General features: G+C 44.3%; 1 protein-coding gene across 1 annotated transcript in view; it reads left to right on the forward strand.

Annotated features, from left to right (window-relative positions):
- The window catches only part of ITIH5 (inter-alpha-trypsin inhibitor heavy chain 5), a 49,211-nt gene that overhangs the window by 20,884 nt on the left and 12,105 nt on the right, over positions 1-16,222 (forward strand). The window contains exons 7-8 of the mRNA XM_085299562.1: positions 282-398; positions 14,337-14,508. Of these exons, the coding sequence (XP_085155688.1) occupies positions 282-398; positions 14,337-14,508 (289 nt within the window). The remainder of the gene's footprint in view (positions 1-281; positions 399-14,336; positions 14,509-16,222) is intronic.

Here is a 16,222-nt window from a genome sequence, read left to right on the forward strand (position 1 = left end):
TATATAGCCTGTATCCTTAATGCATTTGGAAGAAAACTCAATGTACAGCATGGAGTGAGATAAAAAGAGCTCCAGTAAATCCCCAAGTCTGGACAGTCAGAAGAACAGGATTAGGAGGGATACCAAGTAACAACCTACCCTGAAAGGTAGACACAGACTGGGAAAGCAGGATCAGGTATGCCCAACCTGCTCTCTCTCAATAGCAAAGATCCCATAATGATRTATGTGGAACACTGCAACATAACAGGCCTCACATTTCTGACTTTCTTGCTCTTTCACAGATTCTTAGTGGGTACTTCGTGCATTACTTCGCCCCCAAAGATCTACCTCCATTGCCAAAGAATGTCGTCTTCGTGCTCGACAGCAGTGCATCCATGGTGGGAATAAAACTGAGACAGGTGAGGTCCTTGCAAGCTTTATAAACTGATTGACTGTAAGGTTATAAAGAGGAAGGCTCAGGCTTCATCTTACCGTATGGGTTCTTCTCCAAAACATTTGCAATATCTGAGGTGAGCAGAGACTCTGAAGACACCTCAAGGTGAGGTGTCTGCCATGAGAAAGAAATTACCATGTTAATGAGACTGGAAATGAACCAAGAAGTGCAGAGGACTCTGAGCTAGGATGCTGCAGGTAGGATTGTGCTGGGCTGTTCTGTTCTGGGCAGTTTGAAGGGATGCAAACTAGGGAGAATTCCCAACAAAGTGCCTTCAGCAGACTATTGTACCAGGCTTAATAGCAAAGGGAAGATACTTCTACCTTTAAATTACCTGGGCAAAACCTGTAGCTATGTGTATCTCAGTGGATTCTGTTGAAAGGAAGATCAGTTTGTGGTTTTTGAGAATCTGATTCTTTCACCTCAAATCTCAGGCCTTTTTCTAGAATAAAATTCTTGACACAAACCCACWCACCATATTGAAGGACACCTCATCAGTGCTCAAGACTAACCTCTTCCTCTAACATGAAGGAGATTAGGCATCAGCATTTAGCTTCTCTGATTGTCTGAACTGGATAGATGAAAACCAGCTCCAGTCCAGGAGCTGAGTAGTTGGCTTGGTAGGGCACAGTGCCCAGGGGAACATACTCTTCCTCTCAGCACAGTATTATCAGTAAATGTTTGGTCTCTGTTCTGAATAATTTGACAGATATATGTCAGGTCTGCACTCGCACTATAGTGGAAAGTCTAGTTTCTAACTTACATGTCTGTGCAGAAAAGGATAAAAGCTACAGCAGTGTTAGTASAGTTTTCTTCCACTTGAAGGCTAGCCCCACGTGCATGAGGTATGGAGTTTATTGGCTTGTCTGCCATATGGCCCACATCTTTACCTTCCACATTCTTATCATGGCCAAGTTAATGGCAGCGCCTCTTTCTACACGGGCTAAGATACCAGCATGGGGAAATTTCAGCGTCTGTAGATCATGTCACAGTGTAACTGTATGAGAATAATGTAAGGCCAATGGCTTGGCCTTATATCTTGGCCAGTGAAGGAGCTATAATTAGTCCACTCTGGCTCCTTGGTGACCTGCCCAGAACATGGCAATATTTCTGAAAACAATGTGGTCATTTGAGAATCTTTATTTTTTTTTCCTTAGCCATCAACACTAGCCTAAAAGTCCTTCACAAACACCTATACTGGTCATTCACTGATAGTTCTGTGTCTTTCGCCAAGGATATCCTTGGTATATATGCCATTACCATTTTACTAAAGACTTTACCATACGGTGGTCATATATCTCCATGTAGAAACTGTGGTCCCTATTAAATTCAATTATCTCCACTGGAAGCTAAAATGGAGTGTGACTGTTATGACTTCTAATTTCCTCCTCCTCTAATTGGAGTAGCAAGCAGAGAACTGTTAAACAGATACTACTGTGTTGAGACAAATTTTGAATGAAGATGCATTTGAGTCATTACAATTTGTGTGGACAGAGCCTTGCTCTTGCCTTTCTGACACACTTCTGCTGAAAAACATCTGCTATGCCTCGGAGAATAAACAGTTGTATCTAGTCCTGCATGCTGAAAGCAGACAGGCAGCAATGCAGTGCTGAACTAGGAAGATTAGGGCTTTGAAGAACTTGGTAATGGTGTGAACTGCCCAACTAGTGCCTTGGGTCAGCAGATTAACCTTGTGCTATGAAGGCTTTTATTCTCCTCCTGAGAGCATTAGTGTTTCTTTTCCATATAGAAACAACATGCCCAGGGATTAACCCTTGAGGATCTRCTTCATAGCCTAGCCAGCTCCTACTGCTAAACTCACACAAATCTCAGGCTAATTAGSCACAGAGAGATGCCTCTTTAGACACAAGCAAGAGATCTGTCTAGTCTTTGCCTAGGCAAGGTCCTAGGTTCTCTTGATTCTTCAGTTTTACTCATGTCTTCATGGAAGACGCAAGCAAGTTTCAGAAATGAGTGTTGGACTAGTGATCAAGACTCAATGGYTTGCATGTACGCTGCTCTGCTAGGACAGCCTTTGCAGCAGTCGTGAGGTAGGTGTACTCAATCTCTTGCCTGTTATCTCAGACATCCTTTCTTTTTTTTTTTTTTTTTGGAGAACCACTGGTTTATTATACAGAATTTCTGTGTGTGTGAAGCATATATATCCTCTCATTTCAGCTGCTCCAGAAAATCAGACTTCCTTGAATAATGTCTTAAATCATACCCCTTCCCCAGAGATTAGTCAAGGAAAGGTCAAAATTTAAGGCCAGCTGAATAATACGCCTGTTTTGCTGTACTAAAAAAGTTTGATCAGTTGCGGTCAGGATGTGTTTGTTCTGTAGCCTTTTTACCCAATTGTTGTTATTAAGATGTTTATTAAATTACAGACACGTCCCCTGGTGGCAGGATGCATTTGAGCAGAGGCGATGCCTCCTCTTCTTTCATCTCTGACTCTTGCAGCTGTGGTGATCTGTGCTAGTGTGCAGAGCACTGGGAATTCCCACGGCACTGCCTTTCCTCATTGCTCTCCACTGAGTCACACCCAAGATCAGCTAAAAATACACGCAGCACTTGCTAACAGTGCTCCAGGTCAGCTGCAGTAACTACGGCAAAGCACAGTTTTTAGGGTGGTAGGAGGGTGAAAGACAGGATGAGAGCCATCTGTGGCGTGCCCTTCACCGAGAAGATTTTGTAGATTCTTCATTCATCCACATTCATGAAGTTAACAGCAAGTTGACTCAAATGGGATCAGGATTTCATGCATACTGCAATTCCCACAGCCTAGTTGAGAGTCATTTCTTTTTTTCTTCTCCAAAGATTTTCCTTTTTTCCTACATAAATTTTTATCTGTTTGTGCCATCCTTCTATTTTTTCTAATATATTTCAGTCTTTGTAGCAACAAGATGTGCAGGTCCAGTTGGAAACATGTAGTGGGACTGGTTGATAAGCTTAGGTCAAATCCCTGAGACATTCCCCTCACTTTATTGATATATGTTGACTCCGTAGGGAAGATTGGCCCAAGTGCACCTTCCTGTTGTGGTTTTAACAACCTTTGAACTCAGCTAATATCTAGCTGATTCAGCTGTGTTGAGCCAGTCCACTGCCACTGAGGGATCTGGGCCCTTGTGACAGTCACCRTCTAGCACTGGCAGGGAGGCTAAGCTGAAGGAAAGAAAATTCTTGAGTATGGTGATAAAAGTCCTTCATATGTTCAARGCTTTCCAGGTCATTACTGTTGTTCTGCTGGCAAGGAGAACACTACTTCTGTCCTCAGGAGTTTTGTTTCTTCGCTTGCAAAGTGGCAGTAAGCTCTGTGTGCAATAGTTGCTTTTAACAGAAGCCAGAAGAGCATGGGGAACAGGTCATATCTGCAAAGTATACTGGGAAATAAAATAGTTTGCCCTTGGAGCAGTCTGAGCTGCTGATTTTTATGGTACCAATACCTTTTGCTTCAGAGGTTGGGGGACAAAACAGTTCTACATTAGCATAACTAGGAGAAAGAGGGGCTAGTTACGGAATCACCTTCTCTGGGACAAAAACAGAAAAGAAAGCTCTGCTCAGCTGTTACAACGGGGTCTGCAGATCTATCTGTAAAAGCACTGTGCTGCAAAACTGAGTCTCCTGAACTAGCTGTTATCAGAGATAACAGTGAGGATGACTGTGCCAGTATCTCTGTTACTAGGTCAAATCATGATTTTATGGCTTTTCCACAGAAACATGGACAGTTTCTATTGGCAGAACATCTAATAGATCCATAGCCAGGAAAAGGACCCAAAGCATTTAGAGCAGATGTGAAATGGAGTACAGGCAGGGTCTAACTGTGACATAATACACCGATACCTGTAAAAGTGATGGAGATGATAATAGTTCTGGATGTGGCTCCTTTATAAAGTATGTGTTTATCAGATCACCATAGTTACCACCAGTTTCACTAGAAAAGATGAAAAAGGACCTTACAGTTCCACTCTTATTAAGCAGACGTTATGGACATGTTCCACAAGAGGATTTGCAAGTGTTTTGCAGACATGAGGTAAAATGTTGTTTCAGCCACAGATTCATTTCACCTTTTCCACAGGCAACAAATGCCCACATGCTCAGTTGCACAGCTGGCTACACCTCAGCCTGACAACTTGTCAAGGGTGGTGTGCCAGGCTGTAAATTTTCTTTGGGGTTAATTGTTCTAGGAGGAACTCAGCTGCAGCTATGACCTACTGCATCTTTTTGAATACCTCAGCTTATCTGCCTGCATTCCTCCAAGGAACCAATGTTGGTACCCTTGATCCATGGGCCACGCTGTCTGAGCCCTCCTCAAAGCCTGAGTGCCTTATCTATACATATCCCTACACCTCTGTGCCCCAGCAGACAGAATGCCTTGGAGTAATTTTACCCTGGGGAAAGCAGATTAACACCTGAATACTTAATGATCCCACTAAAAAATCCACTTACTTCTGTTGGTTGCCAGAGAGGTGGCTGTGGGCCTGTTGACTACTAGTCCCAATAACAGCTGCTGTCCAGGAGAACTACCTTAAACTGCCAGGGAAGCTTGGAAAAAAATGCTAATCCTAATTACAGCCTTTAGTGATTTTAAAGCTATTGTGAATAGATGTGTCAACTTTTCCTTTTCTAGTAGAACGCAAGAGTCTGGGTGAGTGTAGAGCAACTGTGTGCCATGTCCCCCGCACAGAATGCATTGATGCAGCTGCCTCCTACCAGGAAATACAGGACAGTAGKGCTATCTCAGTCCTCTTACTAGATAAGAATATGGAAATCACAGGAGAATATAGTATCTGCTATGTGAACTTAGGCAGGATAATTTCTTTGTCTGTGTTTGTTTCCATGCAAAGTCTTTGCCTTGTCTGTTTAGCCAGTAAGCTCATGGCTGAGCTTATGGCTGTACAAGGTCCCCAAGTCTAAAGAACATCTGATCTTTGCCAAGGTCTAAGCTATTACTCTGACACTGCTTGCAACAACACTGCTATTTCCAAGAAAATCCCCCTTCACCCTATTACTGGGTGCTTGATAAAGGCATTGCTCAACCAAGACAGTCTGTCTCTAATTGTGAAGAGCAGTGAGAGCTCAGAAGTGACTAGCTGGGACCTTGCATGCAGGCCTGCTGGAGCAAGATCTTCCATGCTGTTGCTGTGTGAAGTCCTTAAAAAGCATTCATAGGCAGGTTCTGACTTTGAGGTACACACGATGTAATTTGAGGTCCCTTAAGAAGGAGATATAATAAGTTCTGTGTCATAAGGAAAGAGCTTTGGCTTGGGTAGTTACCCTTGCTGGAGTGACCTGACTGTTAAGGCATCTGTTCTGTTTTCATCTCCGCAGAGTTTTGGACAAAGATTTGGCCTGTGATTCTGTCTGAGGCAGTAGGTCAGTGCCCAGATGGACAGGGGAAGGGTTGGAGGCAGAAGTGTGCAGGTGGTGGGAAAGGCAGTGGGGATCTTGGAGCTGGAGATGTTGAAGGGTGCTCAGAAATGTGGGAAATGGGAAGTTGGGGCCCACACTGGAGGACTGTGAGGGCCCTGATGCAGACTCTCAGGGGTGAAAACAGGCCAATTTTTTAAAAATAACTTTTTAGTGTTGGGACTTTGCTCCAGATAACCACCATCGCCATCCCTCCCTCGCTCACTGAGGACCAAAGTGGGGAAGTCCACATCTATAATTAAGAGGTGTCACAATTCAAGGAAAAGGGTCAGGGCTATGAGAAGAGGTGGCAACAGAGTCACACGCTGTGCAGAGAGCTATTGGACACTTCATCTCCATGGAAGTACAGCACTTATTTTCATTGAGATATTGAGATATAATGTATTCCTTTCCTCTGTGGAGAAGTAACACCTCCTCCCCGAACAGGAATGTCACCATCTCTCCATGGAGAAATATCATCTCTCTTTGTGGAGAAGTAGCATCTCCTTGCTGTGAAGGTACAGCACATCCCTGCTTAGTGGGTTACACACACACATAGGATGTTCTGAAAAGGAGCTTCAAACCCGACAGGCTGCCAGTTGCTGAGCCACCCACTGTGAGAGAGTGGCCTCGTGAAAAAGGATCAGCACAAAAATCATCAGGCTAATCGACACGAAAAGCATAACAGCCCGTGCCTCAGCCCGGTTCCCACCGCCTGATGTAGCAACTAATTGCTGCTGCAATCCCGAGGCTGTGGCCATGGACTGCCTCATCCTGGGCACGTGAGCACTTCCTAGCATCGTGAAGGCAGCTGAGCTGGGCGGTGGGGCACAGGGGATGACAGTCTCAAGTTCTTGGAATAGTTTTTGAGCACTGGGACTAACTCCATCTTCTGAGGGCAGAGAGAGAGAGACCTCAAGCTCTGCATTGAGGGCATGGGGCACTTTCATCTTGGCATGGAGCTTTTTGCTGTAAGCTCCATGGAAATTGTTTGTCATGCTGACTGGCAAGTTTGTGTGTCCGTCTGGCATGCTGCGGGGTGCGGTCCCTCTTAAAATGAGCTTAGGACAGACAAGAATGTGGGCTTCACACACTGCTGTGTCAGTCTGGCCTCCTGCCCAGTTAGCTTCGTTGTTTCTGGTGGGATTATTTCACTGTAATACAGTGGGGCAGCTTTTACACTTCCCCCTTCAGCTAATTTTACAGGGACATGTACTGTTCCGAATGTAATCTGTACTCCACTGTTGATAAGGGCTTGAAGTAATGATGCTCGGGGCTGATAGTAGAGTTTGCCTYTTTAAATCTTTGTACAGACATTTATTAATCCCTTCAACAGTCCAGTGAGATTGCAAAGACTTAACAGCTGGTCTATCTTCTGGACACACAAACCCCCGATTGCTGAGAAATCAGATCACCTTGCAATTTTTCATGTATTTAACCTCACCACACCGCTGAGTGCTAGATAAGTGAGTTACCACCAGTTGAGAGCTTGTCCATATCCCTGATGATAGTTTAAGTGCTTTGTTCCCCTGAGATAGAAATCCAGTGGTTAAACACCCTCAGCAGGCGTGGAGCTAAGTGGTAATCAGGTTACCCAGTGGTAAGCAGAATTTCTGTGGCAGAACAGGCAAAAGAAACCGGACCATGAAGATTGGAGACAGTTGTTTATTTTTCAAATCGCCAGAACCAGTGTCTCTTCCTTCACAAACCCGTGTCAGCGTAACACAAAATACTTGCTGTCCAGACTTGTGAAGGAGTTTTCCTTGGYTATGTGATCTGCGTCTGCTCGCAGGAAAGCACAAAGATACATTGACAGGGAGGGCGTGAGCTGCAGCCCGTGAGCTGCACAACRCTGCCTGCTAAGGAAGAAAGGGCAGATTGTCTTCTCCTAAGAGGGGGATGGAAGATGGCATAGAATCCAGTTCTGCATTAAAGACCCTTTTTGGTCCAAAAGTYCTTGTTAAGGACTGGCATGTGATCTGCATTACGTGGGCAGAAACGAAATGGGGACGTAGAGGAAAACAGAACTCACAAGATGTGGCTTCAAATCTCAGCAGAAACGATTTTACCCAAATCTTTGATCTCTYGAACGTCAGCTCCTTCCTGGAATAAGGTAGTGGTGCTCATGCTTGCATTTTCTTTGGCTATTGGGATCACAGACTGGATCCTTAATTTGCAGTACCTTGTCAAGCCTCGGTAGAACTGTTTTATGTGCGACTTTGATGTCAGCCTTTCCTGAACTCGCAGTGTTAATCCCTCTGACAAAACACACTCAGAATCAACTAGATATTGCTGTTTTAGCTTGGCAAAGCCAAATCTGGAACTTTTCATTAGTTGCCCATGAAAAGGGATAGCTGTGAAAAAAAAAAACATGGATGATATTGAGGGGGAAAAAAACTCTCCTAATCATCTTTTTTTTTCCTCTGTGTGCTTTCTTGTAGTGTTTTGCCAAACAACATATTTACTTGTTCTTTTCTCCTTATCACTGTAGGAGGTCTGCTTTCTGAGCCCTTTCTCTGTGCTTTTGTGGTCTCAAACAAGTTGTTGGACAGAGATGTGGGTTCCTAATTCCCTTTGAGCTTRTATCTTGTGCTTTAGCTCCCTTCCTGTCCACTATAGATTCTCACAGGAGATCTGGAAGGACAACTTACAGGCTGTGGCACATTCAGATCCTGAAGTAACAGGCAGGTAAGCCCCAGAGATAACAGTGATAGGCAGCTGTGATCCCCTGTGCCAGTTAAGATATACTACTGTCAGGTTTCTGTATGCAGCTGAAATGTTGTCTTCTAATTATAGCATCATSCTGTCCTTCAGTAGGTGGTTGCAGATCGTCCCATGTCCTCTATTCCAGTCATCAGCCCAGAGCCAGATTGTTCTTTTGCAGCTCTCTCAGCTGATGGGTGCTGCTTCTCGAAAACTTTATGTCCTACTGTTAATGCTTTACTGAAAGGTCTCTGCTAGCTGTGATCTTTAGACTCACTGATCTCAAGCCCACATGGTCTTCTGGTGGTGGCTGACTCTGGAAAGGGGCTGTCACTGGTGCTGATGTCTCACTGTCCAGCCGTTGTGAGTGCAGATGCCAGCTGTGTTAGGGTGTGCAGGGTGAGGCCGAGTACTGCCAAGTGATCTCAGAGGCACTGGCAGGGTGGGTGCTAGGGGAGCTCCCTCTGCATCTGGAAACTATTTTGAAGAGGGGGCTGAGGTTACACTGTGGTAATGCAGAGACCAGTTGTTCGTATAGAACTGGATTCAGCATGGACTGATAGTCTTTTGATTTCCTGGGCTRGCATGAGACATGTGCAGAGGATATGAGCGTAAGATGGAGCACTTACGACTGCTCCACGACAGTGGAAAGCATGAATACATGGGCCTGGAACACGCATTATAATGAAGTGCTTGAACTCCACTCCTGCTTCATAGCAGAGTCAGTGTCTGGCAATGCCGGGGCATCTAACAACCACGCATTGTCTCCCTTTGAACTGCACAGCTTTTAGAGAAGTCAGGCTTCGCCCTCACCCTGCTCCTCAAACAACCAAGAGACTGTGGCAGAAATGTCACCGGGACTCAGATCCCTCCTAAAAGGTGCCCAGATGGTCTGACATCATTCCAGCTGTCCTTGAGGCAGATTTTTGACCCAAAGAAGGGCTGAAGGCTCTCAGCTGGCCCAYGAGAGCATATCTCCTTCCATGCTTTGTTCCAACAATGCTTAAGCTGAATGGGGTCTTTCAGTAAGGCCCCAAGGCCCAGGTGCAAAAGGGACAAATAACAGCTTAACTGAGTGTAGTTGAGGGAATTCTCCTTTTCTGTGCTGTTCTGGGCATTGCCCAGCCTAGACAAGCTCCCTCAGCAAGAAGGGAGCAAATAAGTAGTAGTTGTCTTGAAAATACAGTCTTGAAATAGTAGTAGTTGTCTTGAAAACATGAGTGTGGTGGTGGCAGTTAGGACCAGGGTGGTGGCTGGAAGCTGACTTGTCTCTGACCTGGTAGGCCTGAGAAGCCGCTACTTGTAAATTGTTTATTTAGACAGTTTAAGTTCACCTTCAGCTTCCCATTGCTTCTGAAGCACAGATAAAACTTCTGATTCCCCCCGGCAATTACTGTCACCTCAACCCTCCCCAGCTGTAGACCATCGTTCTTCCGTTCCACATTTGAGGAATGATTATTTTACAGCCCTGGAGGTGCCTGTTTCAAGCCCTGAGGTTCCAGCCATGCTGACAGCTGTCGTTCACGATCATGGTTTCTCAACACAAATGCATCAGAAGGGCAATCCAGCCTCCTCCACAGCTCAGCTCAATTTCTTCCATGCTAATTTAGAGGAAACAAGGGAATCTTCCATCAATGTATCCTCTTTTAAATGCTCACTTAAAACTTCTGTGACAGCTACAAAGCATACCAAGCTGCCGAAAATTGATTTTTTCCTGGCTACTCTGTTTTGCTAATTCCTGCTACCCCCCACCTTTAATTCCTGTTCCTCCCTGCACACAAGCATGCATCTACCCAGGCAGACATGTAGGGAGAGGAACAGTCTTTTTTGCTCTGACTGCACTGGCACAAGAGTACTGGACCCTTAAATTGTGCTTCATCAATGCTAAAGGGTTAGATCTGTGCTCTATCTAACCCCAAAATGAGATCAGTATCATCTACACAGCTGCTGGAGAACRATCTGAAACTTGCCAGGGAATAAATTGTTAATTTTCTGCATTGCACGAGAGAGCTTTTGGCARGAAAGCCTTTGGCATGGGTTTCAGTGTAATGACTTACGTTTCAGTGTCATGACTCACTAATGCCTGTCAGGATTGGAAGTGCAAAGACACCATCCGCAGCAGAGCAGCTTGGGAATCCCACTGCAGCCTCTGTCCTTGGCTCTTCGGAGCCAGGAGAAGTTCCAGTTGTGAACTTACAAGGACAGAACGAAGAAACCTGTTGATGTGTCCTAAGCAAAGCTACTGCCAGGCACTTTCAGCACGAAGAGCTCTGCAAATCCTTGTCTGAGGACCAGGCAGACTGGAGGAGAGGACTGGACCTGGGGAGCACTCAGCTGTAGCAGCATATGTAAAGATTTCAGCAGTGTACTTTTACAGAGACATTCTCCTTATTTAAAGTTGCCAACTCCTGAATCATATCCAGCYCTCCAGAGGGAAGTCAGGTCTCTCTTGTAGCCCATTTATGGGTGAAGGATATTGTTAGTGAAGCATATATTGCCACTCCATAAAGACCGCAGCCTTTCGGGTAAACTAGGAGGTCCATGTGGGCTGAGAGGAGACAGGGAAACACAMAGAATAAGGCAGGGAATTCAGAGCACCCTGAGAGAGCTGGAGGGCCAGTTCAGCCCCTCCTGGCTTCAGTAAACACTGCAGTGCTCAGCCTTGGAATAAACCGTGAGGTGAGTCCTACTTTTGCTATAGCTGAGTGCTCACTCAGCCTCTTGGAGGGAGGCACTTCTAAATGGTGGCTCAGTCCATCCTAAAAYCTATCCAAAACGGATGGGATGCATGACTCTCTGGCGATGTCTCCCCCTGCCTGGAGAGAGATTAGAGGAAATACCTAGCTTTCTGATGACTGAGTTGGGAAAATTGAACCCCATCCTTCATTTTTACTGGGGATGCGGTAAAAGCTACAGAAGAATAGAACTATTTGGCAAAATAAGATGCTAACTCCCTCATATTTTGCTCACTTTGGAACCAAATCATGTATACATGCACACATATATAGGCTTGTTTGTATATACGTATTTCACACACACAAAAAGGTCTTTAAAGTTGCAGACAAGCTTGTGTTAATTAGACATGCCAGAATCTGAGTTGCCTTTAGCGTGAGCATTAAAATATTTCAGAATGTTTTCCGGGGAAAAATTTTGACTCAGACTCCATGGAAACAACTCAACTGTGACCAAATGGGAGATGGAAAAGGAAAGAGAGAATGAAAGAGGGAGGGAGGCAGACAGTCCCAAGCCCCTATTAAGTCCCTGTCTGAGGGTGTGGACAAATATTGCATATTCAGGAAAAGTCTGCTTCAATTCCCTCCTGACCAGTTCAGCAATTTTACCTTGGGTGCTGTGTACATACAAATGCACTGCTGTTCTGCACTGTTTCTCCTTTTCTTTTCCTTTTCTTTTGTTTGAACACAGGCAAGAATGTCAAAAGGAATTTCTGGGCRTGCTGGAGGTGAGACGTAGTCTCTCAGCAAGAAGGCCAAAATATGATTATTTTTCCTCTTGCCTTGTTCTCAGAAACAACAGACCTGCTTGGGCCAAACAAATCCCTCTGAGAAAAATGTAGTTTGACAGAACTGCAAACATCTGAAAAGAGAGTTTTGTAATGGAAAATATCAAGTGATGTTAATTATAATCAGAGCTATAATATGGATAATAAGATTTGGGGAGTTTCCCTCCAAACTRTAGCGTCTGGGCTTCTCTCTCTTTTTCTCCTTTGCCTACTCTGGGAGGTCTGTACCTCTGCTCTGGTCTCATTGCTTCTCACTCAACATCCTGCCAAAATTTCCCTCAACAGTGGCTGGCAGGAAAGCCTGATCACACTCACYCTGCACAGAAGCATCCCCATTTCCACTTTTTCCTTACTTACATKTGATTTTTGAAGGACAACTGCACAGACCACTCTTGTTATCATGAAATAAATCCAAGAGTCCTTTATTCCATTGTATGATTGCTGCTTTTCCCTTCTATGCACACAGGAGAAAAAGTTTGGCTTAGTGGATAAAGAGCTGAAAACTTTCTAAGTTTTGGAAAGCTCTCAGTTTGTGGCCTTGATCTCATTACTCAAGTGGTCTGTGCCTCAGTTTTCTTATCTATAAAACTGGATTATGAGTTTTTTGCATGTCCTTCTGAGGTGTGATATATTATCTATCTATCTGATGCATTTTTACCATGCAAAAGCTGTTATAAGAGAGTAGGTAGGAGGGCATAAAAACATCCCTTCCATTCTTCTTGGAATAACTGATATTTAATTTGTCTTAGTAAGCTCCTTAATGACTCTTAGACTGAGGAGGCAGCCTTCATGTTTTGGCAGGCATTCATCTTCTCCGAGGTCTGTTTATTGCACATCATGACATGGAGCTGGTAGGGTTCTCCCCCCTCTTTAGAAAAGACTCCTCAGATGCTCCACCACTAGCATCTGCTTTAGTAGTCTTGTCTCTGAAAYATCTGTGGAATTGATCCTGGTGAGATGTGGAATAGAGTCCCACCTAAGCATATGGAGGCATGAATCCTGTGCTCCCTAGAGTGAAAAGGGACATAGGACAGAAACAAGGAGAGAGTGACTCCTCAGTTGAGTGGACTTGACTCGAAAATCCTTGAAGCAAAGAGAAATAGTCCCCTTGACTTTGCATGGACCTGGAACCTGAGTCACCAGCTGGGAGGATTAGAGACTCCATGGTGGTAAGAGGTGTAATTTGTTTGCAATTGCATCAGCTTCCATGCAAAAGCTAGAGAGTTATGGGGTATGTCCACTGCCTTATTCCTTTTATAGCATCGATAGCTTCTCTGCTTTCACCTCTGCTTACAGATATTGTCTCATACTCCTCTCATGTGTTTTGCATCCAAACATGGGATATGTTTGTGCAGACAGGGGCTGCTTTTCGACATCTTCTCTCAGTTTGTCTTTTTAGCTGAAGTTTGAATCCATGCAAACACAGCTGCATGGTTATTAAAACAAAGTTGGTCACACTAGGGAGGACAGGACACATCTGCACTCTTCCTGTTGGCTTACTCTCCATGGTCTGTCTGTACCATCACCCAGGGACCTTGACCTCTCTAGCTGTAAACTCGGCTTAATACCAGCTTTCCTCACTCCGGGTTGCCTATATTTGCTTAGGATGATGAGAAGCAGAGCAATAAAATGTTGGCATATTGCTGGATAAACAACATGCCTGAGACCAAATGGACTAACTGRTAGAATCTGCAATGCTTTGAGGCTTCTTTTCATATCTTATTCATTTGAGTACATTAGTTTACACATTTGTTAATTGTCTGAACCATTAATTGGAGTACTTACACACAAATTAGAAAGCCAATTATGAACAGGGCTTGTGAATCCTTGACATGTTTAGAGCTACTGCAACTTTTTAACCACAGGACACTTTCAGCTTATTGCAAGTGAAGAGTGTTTTAGAAGAACTTGGTGAGGCTTTTGATATTACTCAATATTTTTCAGAATCCCTCATTCCAGGGCTTGTTTCTCACTCTCACTGGGAGCTTTTAATTAAATGTCATGCATGATTTTTAAGTTCATTTAGATCCAGGCATGTCTTTCTCCACTCTGCAAGATCTTATGGGCAAGGGTTGTTCTTTTTTCATATATTTGCACAGCACCCGGCACAATAGTGATCAGGCCTTGAGTCAGGAAAGGACGTCCCAACTGTCCTCATGAGCCAAACTATCAGTGTAGAAATATTTTTAAGATCAGTAAACGTCTTAAGAATTTAATTCTTGACTGCTTAAGCAGTGACAGATGCATCTACTGTCTTTTCTCTTCTCTTTCTAGACTAAAGAAGCTCTCTTCACAATTCTCCAAGACCTAAGGCCTGAAGACCACTTCAATATCATTGGCTTTTCCAACCGAATAAAGGTCTGGCAACAGGATCGGCTGGTGCCAGTTACTCCAAATAATATAAGAGATGCCAAAAAGTACATTCATAACATGTCACCTACTGGAGGTAGGATCCAGAGATATGAACGGGATCAATTTTGCTACCCAATTAGCTGTACGTAGCACGTAGCTGTGTAATGCGGTCTAGTAGCTTGCAACAGTAGATTAGCATTGGGACTTGACTCATGAGACAAGGCCTCCTTCCCTATTCCTACACTGGGTTATGTGCAGAAGGGTATGTGTGTGCCCTGCATATGCTTACATGGCAGGGAGGTGCCCCCAGATCAAGTTATGGAACTTGACGTAGTTGTTAAAGTGAAGCCGTGCCCATTCTCCCACTCATTTTGTGGGGAATTYGGAGTGGGAAAGTTCTGAAAGCCTTTTCTTGAGGACACAGGGAAAAATGCTGTGTCCTAGAGGAGAGCACTCAGGACCAGTACTTGAATGGCTTCTGAAAAACTAAAAGTAGGCCTAGAGCTTCATCTGGGCTCCAGGACTGATATAGCCAGTGTGACCTGTGTGGTTGCCCTCTTGAAGAGTTGGGTCCTCATCTAGCACTGACTCCTCCACTCCTCCTTCTAACTAGCGTTATGGAGAAGTCAGAACAACATTTAAGAATTTCTTATCCCTTTTTCTTGTGCCTTATTGATGAGAGTGGAGAGAGGAGAGGAGAAGACCCCAGGACATGAGGGAGCGCAGGCATGATTTTGAATTTGATACGGTGGTGAACTATAAGGCTGTGGACAGTAGTTTAAAAAAGTATAGCAAGGTTTATAATCAAACACATTTCATCCTGGCTAAGTACTCACCAGGTAAGGAAACAGAGCTGCAAAATGACCTATGCCAATCCTTCCCCATGCAAGCAATGACATCTGGCTAAAAGCTGGACAGGGCTTCCCTACAGCTTCCCCTGAGCAGAGACCACTCCTAGCAAAGGAAACACTTGGATGGAAAAATGCTGCAAACAGGATGGTTGGTTGTACTGTTTATATTGCGAGGGGAAGAGTTTAGGAAGTGGTCGGGGGACCTGCCCAGCTAAACAATTGCCAATGGTGGGACTAGATGCAGAGGTACAAATTCTTTTTTACTACAGAARTGCCAAAAGAGTTGTGCAGGAACCAGCTGAGTTTGCCTATAAGAAACCTGACAAAGAACAAAAGCAAGAGGAAATGATTAACTTTGAGGTTCAACAAGGAGATGCAGTTATTCTCCAGGAGAAAACGAGGGTAGTTTAGTTTTGACTAATTCTGTACATTTTCTTTATAAAGGAGATGTTGCTTGGGTATCTTCCTGCGAATGTGAATGGGCATTGATAAGCATGTGCTGTGCTTACCCTGCTATGTCAAACTCCCACATCGAGAAAGTGAGAACAAAATATTGTTACAAAATATTTGTGCATATGGAAAAGGCAGTCTTCAGTGCTTGGTAGCTCTGTAATGTATCTGGGTTTGAAAGGACACCATCTGACATATGGGGTGGKTTTCTTTAGTTTCTGGTAAAATAATTCTTTCTGAAATTTTGGATCTGGATGGGGACTGCGAGAGTATTAAGATATTTAGCTGCATGATTTTGGTTCATTTTGCAAAAACACAGTCTGGATTTTGAGGACTTYTCAGAAGTTTCAGGCCCTTTCCTGCTCTTGGTCTTGCTGCAGTCGCTGGAGCTGTGTGCACTAAGACTGTAGCTGTACACTCTGATGCACAATCCTGATAACCTCCCCAGATCTCTCTTTTCGGACACCCAAGAGGCCAGAGTGTTTGATTCTTCACTCATTTCAGCCT

The sequence above is a fragment of the Rhea americana genome, unplaced genomic scaffold (genome assembly GCF_003343005.1).
Source record: "Rhea americana isolate MKP2758 unplaced genomic scaffold, rheAme1 scaffold_1, whole genome shotgun sequence".
NCBI classification, from domain to species: domain Eukaryota; kingdom Metazoa; phylum Chordata; class Aves; order Rheiformes; family Rheidae; genus Rhea; species Rhea americana.